Source organism: Nelumbo lutea, chromosome 6 (genome assembly GCF_056320005.1).
Source record: "Nelumbo lutea isolate HS-2025 chromosome 6, American lotus-T2T, whole genome shotgun sequence".
NCBI lineage: Eukaryota > Viridiplantae > Streptophyta > Magnoliopsida > Proteales > Nelumbonaceae > Nelumbo > Nelumbo lutea.
In genome coordinates this window covers 62508019-62527087 of record NC_142689.1, presented here as the reverse complement: position 1 = coordinate 62527087, position 19069 = coordinate 62508019, and the positions used below count along the sequence as shown (strand labels likewise).

General features: G+C 42.3%; 1 protein-coding gene across 6 annotated transcripts in view; it reads left to right on the top strand.

The window, feature by feature from the left end:
• Positions 1-19069, top strand: part of LOC148849210 (uncharacterized) — a 115263-nt gene that overhangs the window by 65991 nt on the left and 30203 nt on the right. Inside the window, exon 14 of one of the 6 annotated variants that reach the window (XM_088948374.1) lies at positions 9880-9996. The exons of the other annotated variants lie outside the window; for them this stretch is intronic. Within the exon in view, the coding sequence (XP_088804500.1) occupies positions 9880-9996 (117 nt within the window). The remainder of the gene's footprint in view (positions 1-9879; positions 9997-19069) is intronic. 6 annotated transcript variants of the gene reach the window in all.

Sequence of the window (19069 nt, the reverse complement as noted above, 5' to 3'; positions counted from 1 at the left end):
TGGCACCACAGTGTCAGCCTTGTTAGGATAGGTCTCCCCAGACCGACCCACTGGCTGTGAACATTCTAAACTAACATGAGTCTCATTAAGTGTCCAGTTTAAGGGTATTACACAGAAACATACCAAGGGAATATGAATCAAATATGCGCTTTTATTCATTTACAATAAACTCATAAAGTACATCAATTTGATTGAAGCTAAGGGCATACAAAACTGTCTAACAGGCTCTATATCAGACAAGAGGTCAACCACAGGGTATTGTACCTTCCTGGGTGGCAATCTTGTAACTTGGAAGAGCAAGAAGGAAACAGTGGTGGCAAGAAGTAGTGCAGAAGCAGAGTACAGGGCTATGGCCCATACCACATGTGAACTAGTATGGCTGAAGAACTTACTACAGGAGATGGGGTTCTCAATTAACAAACCCATGAAACTATACTGTGATAACCAAGCTGCTGTTCACATCTCATCCAATCCCGTCTTCCATGAAAGAACTAAACATATTGAGGTGGATTGTCACTTTGTGAGAGAGAAAGTGATAAGTGGGGTAATTACTACATCTCATGTGAGCTCAGGAAATCAGTGGGCAGATCTCTTCACAAAGGGATTGTCTCGGGGAAGAATAGATTACATTTGTGACAAGCTGGGACTATATGATATATACTCCCCAGCTTGAGGGGGAGTGTTAGAGTGCTCGAGTCAGGGGTATTTTGGTCATTCTAGTTTATCTTCTTGAAAGTGAAAGGTCTATTGTATCTGAGTTTAAGTTATGTGTCCCATCTTATATGAGGGACAGAACTGTCTTTCTTGTAACTCCAAGTTTTATGAATAAAATCCAAGTGGGTCGGCTAGGAGAGTGATTTTTTCTACATTCTCTCTTCTAGTCTGGCCGAACATTCTTCTCCTTCTTTCTCTTTTCGTTCTTCTTCCTTCTTCTCAACTTTGACCTAGAAACAACTAGGGTTTATTCACAACCCTCAAGAAGGAGATCGCGGATGAAGTGGCAATAAACTTCTATGTGTTTGGTGTACTCATGGAAGACAAGGTTGGAAGCAATTTTGATTGCACTTACATTGTCTACATAGAGAGCAGACAATGATGGTTCATTAAGTATGTCAAGTAGAAGAGCCCAGAGCCATATGATTTCACTGCACATAGAAGACATAGCTCTATATTCAGCCTCAGTAGAAGATTTTGATACAATAGGTTGTTTATTGCACTTCCATGAGATGAGAGAGTTGCCCAAGAATACACACCAGCCGGTAGTGGACCGTTGAGTGTCAGGACATCCACCCCAATCAGCATCCGCTTAAGCCGTAAGGTTAATTGGGGATGAAGAGGAGAAGAATATCCCATATGATAGGGTGCCTTGCACATATCTAATGATCCGATGAACTGCAGATAAATGAGGTTGTCTTGGAGAAGACACGAACTTGATCACAAGTTGAATTGCATATGATATATCTGGCTGAGTCATGGTGAGATAGATTAAACAGCCCACTAGTTGACGATAGAGGGTAGGATCTTCAAGAAGGGAACCATCATTTTTGCTAAGTGTTGAAGTTTGACTTGCCCTAGAATTCTATCTTGCTCGTTGACTGTAAAGTAAAGTAAACAACAAGAAGTAGGAGAGGAAAGAAGAAGAGAGAAAAGAGAGGAAAGAGAGAAAGGCTGGTTCGAATTAGAGAAAAGTTATCCCTAGACCAGACTTGTTATTATATTATTAACTTATTGGAAAAGACTTGAGTGCCCTTCTTTAAGTAAGAGGCACTCGAACTAACATAACCGTACACATCAACATTCTCAACAAGTACACAGACTGAAATACCCCTTCACTAACACCACTAACACCACTAACACTCCCCCTCAAGCTGGTGAGTATATATCATATAATCCCAGCTTGTTACATATGTAGTCCACTCTCCCTCGACTCAAACCTTTTGTAAACAAGTCTGCCCACTGGTTTCCCGTACTAACATATGCAGTTTCTATCACCCCATTCAGCACCTTCTCTCTCACAGAATGACAGTCAACTTCGATGTGCTTGGTTCTTTCATGAAACACTGGATTGGAAAAGATATGAACCACTGCCTGATTGTGACAATGGAGCTTCATTGGAGTACTGATGTCATATCCTATCTCCTGTAGAAGGTTCCTCAGCCACACTAATTCACAAGCAGTATGTGCCATGTCCCTATATTCTGCTTCTGCACTGCTTCTTGCCACAACTGTTTGCTTCTTACTTTTCCACGTTACCAGGTTACCCCCTAGAAAGGTGCAATAGCCTATGGTAGATCACCTATCAGACATAGAACCTGCCCAATCAGCATCGATGTATCCTTCTACTACTAGTTTTCCACCACTCCTGTACAGCAAACCACGATTAGGAGCTCCTTTCAGATACCTCACAATCCTTAGCATTGCATTCCAATGTGGGACCAAAGGTTTCTACATGAACTGACTCACCACACTAACCGCAAATGAAATATCTAGCCGAGTAATGTTTAGATAGTTTAGTTTGCCTACAAATCGTCGGTATCTTCCAGGGTCTTCAAATACTTCACCTATATCACTGCTTAGCCTCATATTTGTTTCCATAGGTGTCTCATCCGGTTTAGTACCCAACAACCCTGTTTCTTCCAGTAAATCAATCACGTATTTCCTCTAACACAAATTAATGCCATGCTTAGATCTTGCTACCTCTATGCCCAAAAAGTATTTCAACTTGCCAAGGTCCTTTGTCTGAAAGTGTTCCTGTAGGAATGCCTTCAATCTGTCAATGCCCATTTTATCATTCCCAGTCACAACGATATCTTCCACATACACCACCAATATTATTTTGCCTGCCGAAGAGTCAAAACTGAAGACAGAGTGATCAACTTGGCATTGTTTCATACCAAACTTCTTGACCACCTCACTGAACCTACCAAACCATGCTCGAGGGGACTGTTTAAGTCCATAAATAGCCTTCTTAAGTCTGCATACCTTACCATCCTCCCCCTGAGCAACAAACCCGGGTGGTTGCTCCATGTAGACCTCCTCGAGCAAATCACCATGCAAAAAGGCATTTTTGATATCTAGCTGATGGAGAGGCCAATCATACATAGCTGCAAGGGAGATGACAACACGAACTGACCCTATCTTAGCAACCGGGGAGAATGTCTCTATGTAGTCAATGCCATAGGTTTGGGAGTACCCTTTGGCAACCAGCCACGCCTTCAGGCGCTCAACATGACCATCTGGCAAGTACTTAACACTATACACCCACTTACAACTGATAGCCTGCTTCCCAGGAGGAAGAGCGGTGAGATTCCAAGTGTGATTATGATGCAGAGCGGAGAGCTCTTCTTCCATAGCACGACACCAACTCTGGAGAGGTAAGGGCTTCCTGGACATCCTTAGGAACAACCACGGAGGATAACAAAGATATGAACTGGCGATGGGAGGCTGAGCGGTGGGTAAGTGAAACAAAATTGGAAATAGGGTGAAGGGTGCAAGTACGTTTACCTTTCCGAAAGGCAATAGGAAGATCTAGGTCGGAGGCTGGTGTCGGAGCTGGAGCTGGATCTGTCGACGGTGATGAAGCTGGAGGAGCTGCAGCCGGTACACGCGGGCGATGTGTATACACGTGATGGATGGGTGGACGGTCAACCGATGGTGGCACCGGAGGCAAGGACGTAGGCATGACTGGCACCAGAGGAGGTGGATCAGCCACAGGAAGAGGAAGAGGAGGTGGTGATGTGGAGGAAGCAGCAGCACCGGACCCCACGAAGAACGGAGTAGACTCGAAGAATGTAACATCAGCACATACCAAGGAACGACGAGAACTGGGATGATAACACTTGCACCCTTTTTGAGTTCGGGAATAGCCAAGGAAGATACACTTCAGGGAACGTGCATCTAACTTGTCAGTCCTGGGGCCCAGATTATGAACGAATCAGACACACCCAAATACCCGTGGAGAAAGCGGAAACGGAGACATGTTGGAGAATAAGACACTAAAAGGAGAACGACCATCAAGGATAGACGTGGGCATCCTCCGATTAATTAAGAAACAAGAGGTGAGCATTGCATCGCTCCAAAAGGTTTTGGGAGCATTCATGTGGTGCATGAGGGAGCGTGCCGTTTCTACAAGATGGCGATTCTTTCTCTTAGCAACCCCATTTTGTTGCGGAGTGTAGGTACATGAAATTTGGTGTATAATGCCATGTTGGTCCAAGTATTCTTGAAAAGATGAAGACAAGTATTCACGACCATTATCAGAATAGAAAATTTTGATGTGAACGCCAAATTGATTGCTGATCTCAGCATAAAATTTCTAAAAGATGGCAAATAATTCACTTCTTTCTTTCATTAAATAGAGCCACGTCATTCTTGAACAGTCATCAACAAAAATAACAAAATATCGGTATCCATTATATGACATCACTTTATAAAGACCCCAAACATCTGAATGAATTAAAGAAAAAAGACTCGACACACGGTTATCGACCCTAGAACAAAAGGGAACACGATGGTGTTTCCCAAATTGACATAACTCACAATCTAAAACTGAAAGTTGACTCAATGAAGGGACTAAGGACTACAACACTTTCAACGAAGGATGACCAAATCTACAATGCCACTGGAGAGGAGAAATGGATGACTGAAGGGCCGTTGACGTTCATCCACCACCGTCAAGATAATACAGTCCATCGGCCTCATGTCCTCCACCAATCTTCATCCCCGTCTTGAGATCCTAAAAAACACACATAGAAGGGTAAAATGTGATGGAGCACTTAAGGGACTTGGTCAGCTTACTAACAGACATAAGATTAAATGAAAGTTTAGGTACATATAAAAACAGAGGATAGGGATACAGGGTCTAGGTCAATATTACCAACACCACAGATAGATGATGTGGAGCCATTAGCAAGGGTAACAGATTGTGATGTTGAGCAATGAGTGAGGCTCCAGAGTCAATAATCCAGGGGTTGGGTGTGGATGCCAAACAAGCCATACCTGAGTGTGCAAAGGAAGTTGTGTTCTGTTGCGACTTGGATTGAACAAACCTCTCATACTCATCTCGAGGAACACTCACCATCTCCTTGCCTGGACCATCTGAGGGAGTAGAAGGCATCGGGTCAGCTGATCGGTTCTCCTATCTAGAGCTGAAACTGGTGTCACTAGTCATGGCATGGTTGGCCCACGTCGAGGGAGGACCATGTAAGTCATAGCAGTAGTTAATGGTATGTCCATGCAAACCACAATGAGTACACTTCCGTGGACCCGAGCCACGTCCTCTACCACGAGCTCCCCCTGAATCTCTGCCTCTAGTACGACCACCACCACGGATAAGTGTAGATCCACCACTACCACTCCTGCTAGGCTAGGCTCCTCGAGCCCCATTTCTGCCACCTCGACCTCTCGACACTACAAATGCCGATTTATCGGAGACATTAGAGTCCATAGATCCAATGGAAGCCCTCCGAAGACGAACAAACATCTCTAAAGATGGAAGAGCAGATCCCCCTAGTATCTGGGCTAGTACTGGTTCATACTCAGACTTCAGCCCCACCAGAAACTGTGTCACATCAAGCTGCTCTCGGTGTTGCTGTTGAACTTTGACATCTGAAGTGAGAGGATGATAGGCATTTAACTCATTACGGATATTCCTTACACTGGCATAGTACTCCTCAAGGCTCTGATTTCCCTGTTGCAGATTGAAGTATTCCTGATACAGTTGATATACCCTAGTGGTATTATCCTGACCTGAATACAGTTTCTTAGCATGATCCCACACCTCTTTGGCTGTGTCAAGAAACATGAAGTTCACACTGATTTTGGGTTCCATACTGTTCCACAACCATGTAATGATCTACGCATCTTCCTGTTCCCAGTCTTCATACTCCTGAGAATTAGCGGGGGGTTTCTCCTCTCTTACATGCTTCACTTTCTTCTTCGCCTTTAGAAAAACCTCTACAGACTTGGCCCAAGGGACATAATTCTCTCCATTCAGTTTAATGGAGGTCATTTGGACATTCAGGTAGTCAGTAGATATCATGACAATAGGTTTACTATCACTGTTATCTGCCATTGTTGAACTCCCTTAACACTGAATTCTGAGCACTGAATTATGAGCACTACACACTGCACACTACACATAGACACTTCACCGAACTCTGCACACTGATTTCAACAGTAATAAATGCTGAGAACTGCAACACCACAAACCCTACTCACCGAAATCTGCACACTGATTTCAGCAGTATTAAATGCTGAAAACTGCAACACCACAACCCCTACTCACCGAAGTCTACACACTGATTTCAGCGATATCAAATGCTGAAAACCACACTTATAACACCACCAACCCTAATCCACAACTACAGGAAGTTTCACCATTAAGTAGACACTATTGCCCTTCGAATCACACACAAACCAGAATAAACCCTAGCATACTGCAATCTGAAAACCCATCATGCGAACTGTACTACACCTCTCATGTATTCCATAACAGAAAAATATGCATAAAAAGACTTTACCTCATCACCTGAAGGCCAACCACACGAAGGGCTAAGACACCACTGCACCACACGTACCAGCCCTAACTAGGGCTTAGAAACCACATCAACCAATCACCAACGACACAATCAGAGGCATAGGAACCTCCTAGGGAAGAGGGCGATCACTCCTTTTCAGCCCCTTTCCCAGTCTCCAACTCACAGCTGAGAAACCCAAGAGAAACCCTAATTCGAATGTGCAAAAGACAGAATTCTAGCAAGTCTGATTTGGTGAACCTCGCTCTGATACCATGTTGAAGTTTGACCTGCCCTAGAATTCTGTCTTGCTCGTTGACTGTAAAGTAAAGTAAACAGCAAGAAGTAGGAGAGGAAAGAAGAAGAGAGAAAAGAGAGGAAAGAGAGAAAGGCTGGTTTGAATTAGAGAAAAGTTATCCCTAGATTTGGCTAGACCTGTTATTATATTATTAACTTATTGGAAAAGACTTGAGTGCCCTTCTTTAAGTAAGAGGCACTCGAACTAACATAACCGTACACATCAACATTCTCAACAAGTACAAAGACTGAAATATCCCTTCACTAACACTACTAACACTAAGTTTCAGATTCAGTTCTAGTAGAGTGTCCACAATCTTGGAATCACTGAAATTGGCCAGTTTAATCAGATCAGCTGCATACTTTTGTTGGATAACAAAATAGCCCCGAGAGTTTCGGCTTAAAGTCCCAAGAAATACGTCAGAGGCCCCAAATCCTTCATCTTGAAGGATTCACTAAGTAACTGTTGCAGCTCAATAATTCCTTCTACATCATCCCTTGTAATGAGTATATTGTAGAGAACACTGATGTGGGCTCCACTGCAGTGGTCCCCACTGTGCTCGTAGGACAGCATGTGTAGTTATTTGTTTCAGTTATAGTAGTGTCAGTTTGAGTCAGTTTGTTAATTCAGTTGTTATTTATTTCAGCTTTTATTTACTTTATTTATTATGTAAGTACTAAGGGCAGATGTGTCATTTCCATTATGTACTAAACATAACCTATAAATAATAAGAAAGTGGCGGCGGCAGATCTGTTAGAATCTGTTCCTCCTTTCAACCACTTGTGTTCTCCTGTTTCTCTTCTATTCTCTCTCATTTCTCTCATTTTTCTTCTGTTTTGTAAACCGAAAACCTATTAGGATTCAAGACTGATTACAGTCTTGATCTTCTACTTGGTATCAGAGCCTATCTAGGGCTTCTCATGTGTGTCTAGTCCAGCCGACCACATGAGGACTAGCTAGGGCTGGAAGCTTTGAAGAAGTATTTGGTGGCTGAATCTTGGAGATTACCAGGAGAGGTTCACAGCAGTTGAAGACTTGCTGCGGCTTGCAGAGAGTTGGTAATCAGGAAGAAGCAGCGAAGGTTAGGGTTCAGGTAACCCTAGAAAACAGTAAATCGAAGTACACAAGTAAGTTTTTTTTTTTTTAATTGAGTTTCAAAGACTACAATCAGTCGAGATAGGTTGGACCTATCTAGAAGGAGGGGCTGAACTGTGTTCAAGTTTGTTTCTAGGGTTTGACTTGCCGAACTGTGTTTAAGTTTGTTTCTAGGGTTTGACTGTTGGGCCAAACCCCCCCCTCTCAGAGGTGATTAGTTTTTAGGGTTTCATATTGCCCTACGACAAGTCCCACTTGTGCGGACTGCTTGGAGAGTGCAGCTGAGCACTTATTTCAGACCTACAGTTGAAACCCTAATTTTTCTCTCGTAGCAGTGGGCCCCACAGTAGTGATTTCAGAAAATAGCATCTCAGATTGACAGGCTGCTTGGTACTGTGCATGCCGATTGATTTCAGATCAGATTTGAGTTGATTCCTTGCGTATACTGTGATAGGCGATTGATTTCAAATCAAATTTGGGTTGGTTTCAGATCAGATTTCAGATCACATCAGATTTGTGTTGGTTTCGGATCAGATTTCAGACCTACTTGTTTGACTTTGTTTTTCTGGTATAGTGGCTCTAACAGTTTGTAGCCACTGAATCTTGATCAAAGATGGAGTTTAATGGTCAGGGAGAAAGTAGTTTTGGAAACCACAGTTATGGTAGTGTATCTGAAACTGGGTTTTAGATTACAACTATGAGATTTGATGGGTCAAATTATTTGGAGTGGGCTCAATCAGCCATGATGGCTATTGGAGGAAGGGGAAAACAGGGTTACCTCTTGGGAGATGTGAAAGAACCTTCCAAGGAGGACCCAACATACACCAAGTGAGTTCAAGAGAACTATTTGGTTATGGCATGGCTGTGTAATTCTATGCAGCCACATATCAACCGAAATTACTTGTGGGCTAAGATAGCCAAAGAGATATGGGATGTTGTGAAAGAAACCTATTCCCAACCCCTTAATGTTTCCAGAGCTTATGAACTAAAGTGTGAGGTGAACAACCTTAAACAAGGAGAGAAGCCGGTTTCTGTCTACTTCTCTACCTTGAAATCCTTGTGGCATGAGATTGACCATCTAGAGACCCTTGAGTGGGAGAGTCCCAAAGATGCACAGACTCACAGAAAGCAAGTCGAGACGAATAGGGTATTTGAGTTTCTGGCTGGTTTGAATTCAAAATATGACATTGTACGACAACAGATATTGACAAGAGATAGTGTGACCCTTTCTCAAGCATACTCCCTGGTGCATAGTGAAGAGACCAGGAGGAAACTCATGATGCAGCCTCGGCCCTCTTTCCCAGCCTTGACAGCTATTAAACCTAAGCCAGGGGGTGACTCAGAAAGGGACCGGAAGAAGGAAGATAAACGGGATCTGGTATGTGAACATTGCAAGAAACCCAAGCACACAAAAGATACTTGTTGGAAGCTACATCCTCACTTGGTCCTAGCAAAACTAAGAAATAAGAAGGGTAATGTGCTCATGTGGCCGTGAACACTGATTCAACATCCTCATCAGGCACATCCCTAGAGACTTTAGCTGTTGTTCGGGCTGCCCTCATACAGTTGGAAAAGGAAGTTGGGAGTTCAGCTCAGCCATCTCAGTCACCATCAGCTCCTGCCACATCTGCATTTGCACATTCAGGTACTCGAGCCTTAGCTTACCATGCTTCAGCTCCAGGAAATACTGACCACTGTTGGGTAATAGATTCAGATGCATCTGATCATATGACTAGCTTGCCATCTTTGTTCACTTCTTATCACTTGTCCTCTGGCCGAGATAGAGTATCCATTGCCGATGGCTTTCTTGTTCCCATTTCGGGAAATGGGGACATCAAGCTATCGGATACTATCTCTTTATCTTTTGTCTTGCATGTTCCTAAGCTTGATACTAACCTGCTTTCAATTAGTAGTATTACCAAACACATGAATTGTTCAGTAACCTTTTTCCCTAACTGATGTGTTTTTCAGGATTTGGAGACGAGGAAGGTGATTGGGACTGGCCGTGAGACGAACGGGATCTATCTGCTTGGAGGGAGTTCTCGTTGGGAGGAGTCAGTGGATAAGAAGTCTTTTGTTTCCCAATCTGTGAGTTCGGTTATGCCAAAGCATAACCGATTAGGTCATTTGTCTTTTAAGTCTTTGAAGAGTCTATTTCCTGCTTTATTTGAGTCTGTTGAGTTATCAAAGTTGAGGTGTGAGTTTGCCAAACATTGTAGAACCTCTTATTCTTTAAGTAATAAAAGGAGTAATTCCTCTTCTGATATTGTGCATACTGATGTTTGGGGGCCATATCATATCTCTTCTATGGGTGGGTACATATATTTTCTACTGTTTGTTGATGACCATACCCGTTTTTCTTTGGTCTATCTTATGTGTTCTCAGGATGAGGTTCCTGCTCTGACCCAAAACTTCCATCAGATGGTTCTCACTCAGTTTGGGACCAAAATCAAAGTCCTTAGATCTAATAATGCAAATGAATACTTTGCTCAGCCATTGACCTCCTACCTTCTTAGCCATGCAGTTATTCACCAGAGCACTTGCCCTTATACACCACAGTAGAACGGCGTTGCCGAAAGGAAGAATAGGCATATCTTGGAGGTGGCTAGAAGCATTATGTTTACCTCCAATGTACCTATTCGCTTTTGGGGTGATGCTATCCTCACGACAGTTTATCTCATTAATCGAGTTCCTTCCCGGGTTCTTGATATGAGAACCCCCTTTTCCCTTCTATACCTAGACGAGGAGTTGTTCATTGTTCCCCTTAAAACCTTTGGTTGTACCTGTTTCGTTTAGCTTCTTGGGCCTCATCATTCCAAGTTTGAACCTAAGGCCTCCAAATGCATTTTCCTTGGTTATGCACAAACTCAAAAGGGTTATTGCTGCTATGATCCGGTTTCTGGGAAACGATTTGTCTCCATGGATGTCACATTCTTTGAGGAGACACCATATTATCCTAGGGTTTCTCCTTAGGGGGAGAGCAGTGAGAGTGGAAGTGGGGCTGGTAGAAGTGGGGTTGTTCTGAGTAGGGTTGTTCCTTTACCTATTCCACTGGATAATGAAGGCTGTAGTGGTAAGGGTGGTGAGAGGGAGCCAGAGTTGAGAGTCTATCACAGGCGATGCAGGCAGGTTGATCCTAGTCATCGGCAGTCCTGGCCAGCTCCAAATCCTTCTGCGGCTCCAGATCCAGAGCCTACTGAGATACCTCTCATTGTTGTCACTTCCCCTCTTGTGGATGACCTTGATCTCCCTATTGCCATTCGCTAAGGGATACGACATTGCACCACTTCTACAGCTCACAACATCTCACAGTTCTTATCCTATAATTGTCTGTCTCCATCTTACCGGTCCTATCTCACTTTCATTGCCGATGTCCCTATTCCAAGAACAGTGCAAGAAGCCTTATCAGTTCCAGAATGAAAGATGCAATGCAAGTCGAAATGGATGCCCTGTTGAAGAATAATACTTTGGGCACTGGTTGACCCACCATATGGAAAGAAACCGGTGGGATGCAGATGGGTGTTCACTGTGAAGCATAATGCTGATGGCTCTATTGAAAGGTACAAAGCCCGGCTGGTTGCAAAGGGGTTCACTTAGACTTATGGTATAGATTACTTGGAGACCTTTGCCCCAGTAGCCAAGATGACCACCATCCGAGTTTTGTTATCTCTTGCAGCAAATCATTCTTGGCCCCTGTTTCAGATGGATGTTAAAAATGTCATTCTGAATGGAGACTTACAGGAAGAAGTTTACATGCAATTGCCTCCTGGATTCTATGATACAGAGACAGGTAAAAAGGTTTTCCGACTGAACAAGGCATTGTATGGTTTGAAGCAGTCACCTAGAGCCTGGTTTGATAGGTTCAGATTAGCCCTTGGAAAGTTTGGTTATGTACAGGCCCAGTCAGATCATACACTATTCATCAAGAGGGTGGAGTCCTCTCTGACACTACTTGCAGTATATGTTGATGATATTGTGGTGACAGGAAATGATAGTCATGAGATTGAGTCCCTCAAACAACTCCATCAAGAGTTTGAGGTGAAAGATCTTGGTGCACTACGGTACTTTTTGTGTATTGAGGTTGCTAGATCCAAGCAGGGGATTTTTATCTCTCAGAGAAAATATGTTCTAGATCTGTTGGCGGAAACTGGAAAGTTGGGTGTTAAGCCAACTGATAAACCCATCGAACAAAATCACAAGATTAGTGCAGAGGGCGGGGAGCCTCTTGAAGACAAAGTTATGTTCCAACGGTTGGTGGGAAAGCTCCTATATCTCTGCCTCATTCGGCCGGATATCAGCTATGCAGTTAGTGTTGTTAACCAGTACATGCACTCCCCTAGAACTTCTCATCTTCTTGCGGCAGAGAGAATATTAGCATACTTGAAGAGATGCTCGGGTAGGGGTATACTGCTCAAGAACAATAATCACATGAAGGTGGAAGTCTATACAGATGCCGATTAGGCTGGGAGTGTTGATGACAGAAGGTCTACCTCTGGATATTGTGCCCTTGTGGGAGGTAACCTTGTCTCTTGGAGGAGTAAGAAGCAAAGTGTTGTTTCCCGCTCCAGTGCTGAAGCGGAATACGGGTCAATGGCTAATGGAGTGGCTGAAATCTTATGGCTGAGGTCACTACTTGAAGAGTTGGGTATTGACTATGAAAAGCCCTTAATGCTGTATTGTGATAATCAGGCAGCTATTAATATAGCTCACAACCCAGTGCAGCATGACAGAACTAAACATATCGAAGTTGATCGACATTTTGTGCGAGAAAGGGTCACATCACAAGAAGTGTCTTCCGTACATCACATCTAATATGCAGCTCGCGGATATCCTCACCAAGGCTGTACCAAGGAAGAAGTTAGAGACAGACCTATCCAAGTTGGGAATGAAAGATATCTACTCCCAACTTGAGGGGGAGTGTAGAGAACACTGATGTGGGCCCCACTGCAATGGTCCCCACTGTGTTCGTAGGACAGCATGTGTAGTTATTTGTTTCAGTTATAGTAGTGTCAGTTTGAGTCAGTTTGTTAATTCAGTTGTTATTTATTTCAGCTTTTATTTACTTTATTTATTATGTAAGTACTAAGGGCAGATGTGTCCTTTCCATTATGTACTAAACATAGCCTATAAATAATAAGAAAGTGGCGGCCGCAAATCTGTTCCTCCTTTCAACCACTTGTGTTCTCCTGTTTCTTTTCTATTCTCTCTCCTTTCTCTCACTTTTCTTCTGTTTTGTAAACCTAAAACCTATTAGGATTCAAGATTGATTACAGTCTTGATCTTCTACTTATATCATTGACATAAAGAAGTAGAATCGTCACTCCCTGCTTTCGCCTTAAAGTAAATAACGAATAATCTGAAGAGCTCTGGATAAGTCTTGCATCAGTGATGACAGATTTGAACTTCTCAAACCAGGCTCTAGGAGCTTGCTTCAAACCATAGAGTGACTTCTTTAGACGACAAACAAGCTGCGGGTCTATACAAATATCCAGGAGGGGGCTTCATATAGACTGTCTCCTTCAACGCCCGTGGAGAAAAGCATTCTTTACGTCCATCTGATGGATTGTCCACTGTTTGGATGCAGATATAGTCATCAAAAGTTGTACAGTGGTCATTTTTTCTACAAAAGCAAAAGTATCCTCATAGTGTATCCCATATTCCTGTTTTTACCTTGTGTAACCAACCTAGCCTTATATCTATTTAGGCTCCCATCAGATTTTAGTTTCACAGAGTAGACCCATCAGCTTCCTATGAGAGATGTCTTAGGTGGAGCTTTGACCAAGTCTTAGGTGTCATTCTCAAGAAGGGCTCGGATTTCAGAATCCATGGCATCTTTCCAGTGTAGTTCTGCTACAGCCTGATAGTAAGATCTGGGAATGTTTGTGGTAAATAAAACAATAGAGAAGGAGCTATGGTCCAGTGAAAAGCCATAACGGTCAGGTGGGTGAGAAATTCCAGAACAACGTAAAGCGGGTACAGTGGGTTCAAGGGGAGGATCGGGTACACTTACTAGGGTAGTTGGAGTGACTAGATCAGCAACTGGCGGTGGAGCGGAGGGGGGCATTGAGACTGAATAAGACCATTACTTCCTAAAGTAGGTCTGAAGTTGTTGCGGAGGTGGCATTGGTATGCTTGAGGTACCTGTAGAGTCAAAATTGTGCAACAAGGAAATGGAAGGAGCTTGGAATTTTACAATCTTTTCAGAAAAGAACACACTTTTAAGGAAAACTACATTACGAGAGATCCGAATGTGTTGAGCCGAAGGATCATAACAAAGGAACCCCTTATGTTTAGAATTGTACCCCATAAAGGCACACAGAGCCGCTTGTGTAGTTAGCTTTGTGTGTTCATGAGGTGGAAGGTGAACAATACAAGCACAACCAAAAACCCTGAGCTTAGATAGATCTGGAGGTTTATGGAAGAAAGATTGGAAAGGAGAAGAATTATTTAAGATAGACGAAGTAAGACGATTTATGAGATTCACAGCAGTACTGGCCGCCTCCCCCAAAACCAAGAGGGTACATGGGAATCTTGTAGAAGTGTTCTGACTACACTCAAAATATGTCCATTCTTTCTTTCTGCTACCCCATTTTGTTGTGGGGTGCTTGGACAGGATTTCTAGGATTAAATTCCATGTTCTTTTAAGTAAGTTTGGAAATCCCCATCAAAATAATCTCCCCCTGAATCCAATCATAGCACACATATCCGAGCATCAAATTGGGTAGTAACAGAAGCATGAAAGAGTTTAACAGAGTAAGCTTCAGATTTCTTTCGAAGAAAATAAAGCCAAGTGAAATGAGTGCAGTCATCAATAAAGGTTACAAAGTACTTATACTCCAGTTGTTAAACAACGGGAGACGACCAAACATCACTATGCATTAAGTAAAAAGGGATTGTAGCATGTTCGGAGTGAGAAGGAAAAGGTAAAATATGACTCTTACATAAACCACAAGTAATGCAATCCTTATTAACATTCTTAAAGGAAGTAGCACAAACAGGTAAACTACCAGAAGCAAATAACTAATCAAGTTTCTTAAAAAACGGATGGCTAAGTTGTTTATGCCACAAATTCCAATCATTATTATAAATAAAGAACTCAAAAGTAGTAGAAATCAAACAGGAAGTAAAAATTGGTGCAGCCTTATTCTTCTCAAACTCCAAAGCAAATAGTTGTCCCAGTCTATGCCCCTTCCCCTTCACCTCCCTAGGTTGTTGGTCCTATATCAAATAACCATCAGAAGTGAATGAGACGGTGTTACCTTCCTCTACAAGTTGGCCAATTGAAATCAAATTGGTGGTGAGCTTGGGTACAAATAAAGTTTTGGATAAATGAAATGGAGATGACTTAGAAGTAGATAAATACAAATCATCACATCCAAGTATATCTAATTTCTCACCATTAGTAGTGACAATGTGTTTATTGGGAAGATGGGGTTTGGGACACTGACAAAGTGTGGCCCCTGTCAGATGGTTAGAGGCTCCTGAGTCAAAATACCAAAGATGATTCGGTGAGAGACAATAGGTCGGTAATTTACCAGACAAACCAATGGCAGAGAAGGCTGAAGAGATGACCGAGGACATGAGCTATCGAATCCGTTCTTCAGACATGCCACCTGAAGTGTCATTTTGGCCAGCCACAGAAGTAATGGAGGATGTTGCATCTGATCCATCTACAGTAGTCTGATAAGTCTTGTAGCTTCCTTTCTTCTGATTTGATCCACTGCTTTTTTGAGGCCGAGTAGGGCATTCAGTAATAATATGGCCAAAATGCTTACGATAAGTGCATGTATTCTTTTTCTTGCAATGGGAGACAACAAACCCAAACTCCTTACACTCATAACATTGTACTTTAGAGAAGTCCTTCTTCCCCTTTGACTTTGTTGCCAGGAAGACAGTATCAATGTTGGACCCTTTTCTCCCATCCAAAGTAGTATGTGTAGCAAATCTGGTTTTAGCTCTCAGAATTTCCCCAAGAATAGTATCCAAGTCAGAAAGTGTTCCTCAGCTTGGGATATTAGATCTGACAACTTCAAACTTAGGCCTGAGATGCAATAGGAAATGCATAATCTTCCTTCTATCAAAGTGTTCCTTCATATACTTCACACAACATTCCGATGTATACAAGCTCATACTCTGTCCAAAGGTTAATAAACCAGCATAATATTCCTGGACCTTCCTTTCTCCTTGATAATATGAGAAGATGTCAACCTCTATCTAGTATTATCTCGAGGTGTTTGATTGCTGATATACTTTCTCAAGATACTCATACATCTCATAGGCAGTCCTGTATCCTCTCATAGGAATTGCAATGTCAGTTTCAACCGATCATAGGATCCATGATGCGATTTTTGCATTATCAATTCTCCACCGATTAAGACCCTTAATGTCTGAATCATCAGGTTTAACTATAGATCCATCCAGATATCCCCATAGACCTTTTGCCTCCACATGAAATTGAAAATTAAATTTCCAAAGTGCATAGTTCGTACCATTAAACTTAATAGGGAGAACTTCCACCCTTTCTGATGCCATTGAATCACAAGAGCAATAAAAACACACTTCTAAACAAAGAGTAGGGTTCAAATCAGAAGAAATAAAGAGGTACCTTTCAGCCAATGTCCAGAAAAGGAAACTGTAAGGGTTTGCCGAACTCAGAAGTGGCTCAAAACCCTTCTAAATCAAATCCGATCCAAACCAAACCAAACCAATTAGAATCAGTAGATCTGCTCTGGGTGACACTAGATCCAAAGTTTCAGCCTGATCCGATGCCTCTAGAAGGCGATCCAACAAAAAAGAGAAATCTGATGGCACAACAGTCCAGAAAAGGTGTCCATAGAGTTTTGATCAAATACAGCCTTAGATAAGGGATTCAAGAGCACTCGAGAGCCTCCCAAATACTGTTAGGGAGTACTCTAGATAGCAGAAAAGAAAAGGGTTACGAAGAGGTTATATGCAGATCAGATCATGACCTGCTCTGATACCATGTCAGAGTCAGATCAAAGAGAGAGAGAGAGAGAGAGAGAGAGAGAGAGAGAGAGAGAGAGAGAGAGAACACTGCAGATTGGTGGGTGTGTCACCTCATGACTGTCGACACCCTAAAGGAGATTTATATTAAAGAAGATAAAGGACAAATCTGCCCTTAGTATACAAAATAAAGAGTACATAAAATATGTGTACAACAAAAGAAAAAGTACAAAAATAGCCCTGCGGCTATATCTTCTCACTATCTCTACATCTTCAAAGGATAGGATTTGGCTTTCCTTCTTCCATATGCCTAGGCAATATACAACATGATGTGTGTAGTTGTTTTGTGCATTACATAAGTATCATTTTACCTAGTTTTAAATTATATCATATCAATTTTACTTGGCTTCATTGGTTTCATGATAAAACTATAGCATTGTTGGACTCACAAACATGGAAGTTAATTATTTATAACCTGCTCTTTTTGGTTAGAACAAAAGAGCTGGGTTAGTTTCCATGCAAACTGTTAGAGTGCTCAAGTCAGCGGTATTTTGGTCATTCTGGATTATCTTCTTGAGAGTGAAAGGTCTATTGTATCTGAGTTTAAGTTATGTGTCCCATCTTCTATGAGGGACAAAATGGTCTTTCCTGTAACTCTATGTTTTTGAATAAATACAAGTGGGTCAGCTAGGGAAGAGTGATTTTTTACTCTCTTCTAGTCTGGTCGAACCTTTCTTTCTTCTTCTTCTTCTTCTTTCTCTTTTCTTTCTTCTTCTCTACTTCAACCTAGAATCTGCTAGGGTTTACTAACATGGTATCAGAGCTGTAAGGTCGTATCCTCATTTCTTTCTTGCTGCTGTTCTCTTTCTGGGTTCGCCACCAACTTTCACAGTCATCTTCTTCCTTTTCGACTGACCTGAGTGGAGGTTCGATAAGGGGCTGAAAAGGAGCTGTCGTTTTATGGGCCTGGAGGTGAGGATGCCTCTGGTCGTTGCTGTGGTGGTCGTTGGAGTGGTATACTAAACCCTCTATTCAGTATCGAAGAGGGCTGAATGTGGACAGGTATGAACACTACTGTTGTTTGTCCAAGTAAGGAACTGCGAATGTTTCCTTTTGTTTCAAAAGTTGGTTGTGGTGGTGCTCAGTGTGACTGATATGCATTTCAGTCGTGTTCCTCTGCATTTCTCTTCGTATTTATGTTGAAAGAAGAGTTGTCGACTGCTGAAGTTCACAACAGCAGTAGATTGGTGGTGGTTGTGTCGTGGTGATTGGTGTATCTATGTTTCAAAATATTTAAAAGTGATCTCCTATACCTTGTGTGTAATCAGTTCTGCAGTGTGCAGCCCAAGTGTTTGATGTGAGGACTGAGTGGTTTCAGCCTTAGTGTGTTGGTGGTGAATGGTTCTGCAGTGTGCAGCCCAGGTGTTTGATGTGAAGACTGAGTGATTTCAGCCTTAGTGTGTGGTGTGTAATGTGTATTTAAAGAAGCTGGAATTGGTGGTGTTATAAGTGAGATAAGTCTTGTGAAAAAGTGTGAGGTTGTGTTGTATATTTGAAGGTGAAATAATTAAGATGGCTTCATTTGAAAATGGGGATGATAACAAAACAGGTGTCATGCTTTCTCCAGACTATTTAAGTGTTCAAATGACATCCATCAAGTTGAATGGTGAGAATTATGTACCATGGGCAAAATCTATGAAGGTGTTCTTGAAGGCCAAGAGGAAGGTAAAACATGTAAGAGAGGAGAAACCTCCCTCTGATTCCCATGGGTTCAGTGACTGGGAACAAGTAGATGCACAAATAATGACATGGCTCTGGAACAGCATGGAACCAAAGATTAGTGTGAACTTCATGTTCCTAGATACAGTTAAGGAAATATGGGATCATGCTAAGAAGTTATACTCTGGACAAGACAATACAACTAGGGTGTATCAGTTGTACCGAGAGTATTTCAATTTGAAGCAAGTGAGTCAAAGCTTAGAAGAGTACTATGCAAGTTTGAGGAACATTCGTAATGAGCTTAATGTGTATCATCCTCTGACATCAGATGTTCAGATCCAACAACAACAACGTGAGTAGCTTGATGTGACAAGGTTTCTTGTGGGGTTGAAGGCTGAGTATGAGCCTGTTAGAGCACAAATATTGGGAGGATCTGCTCTTCCCTTACTTGAAGAAGTCTTTGCTTGTCTTAAGAGGA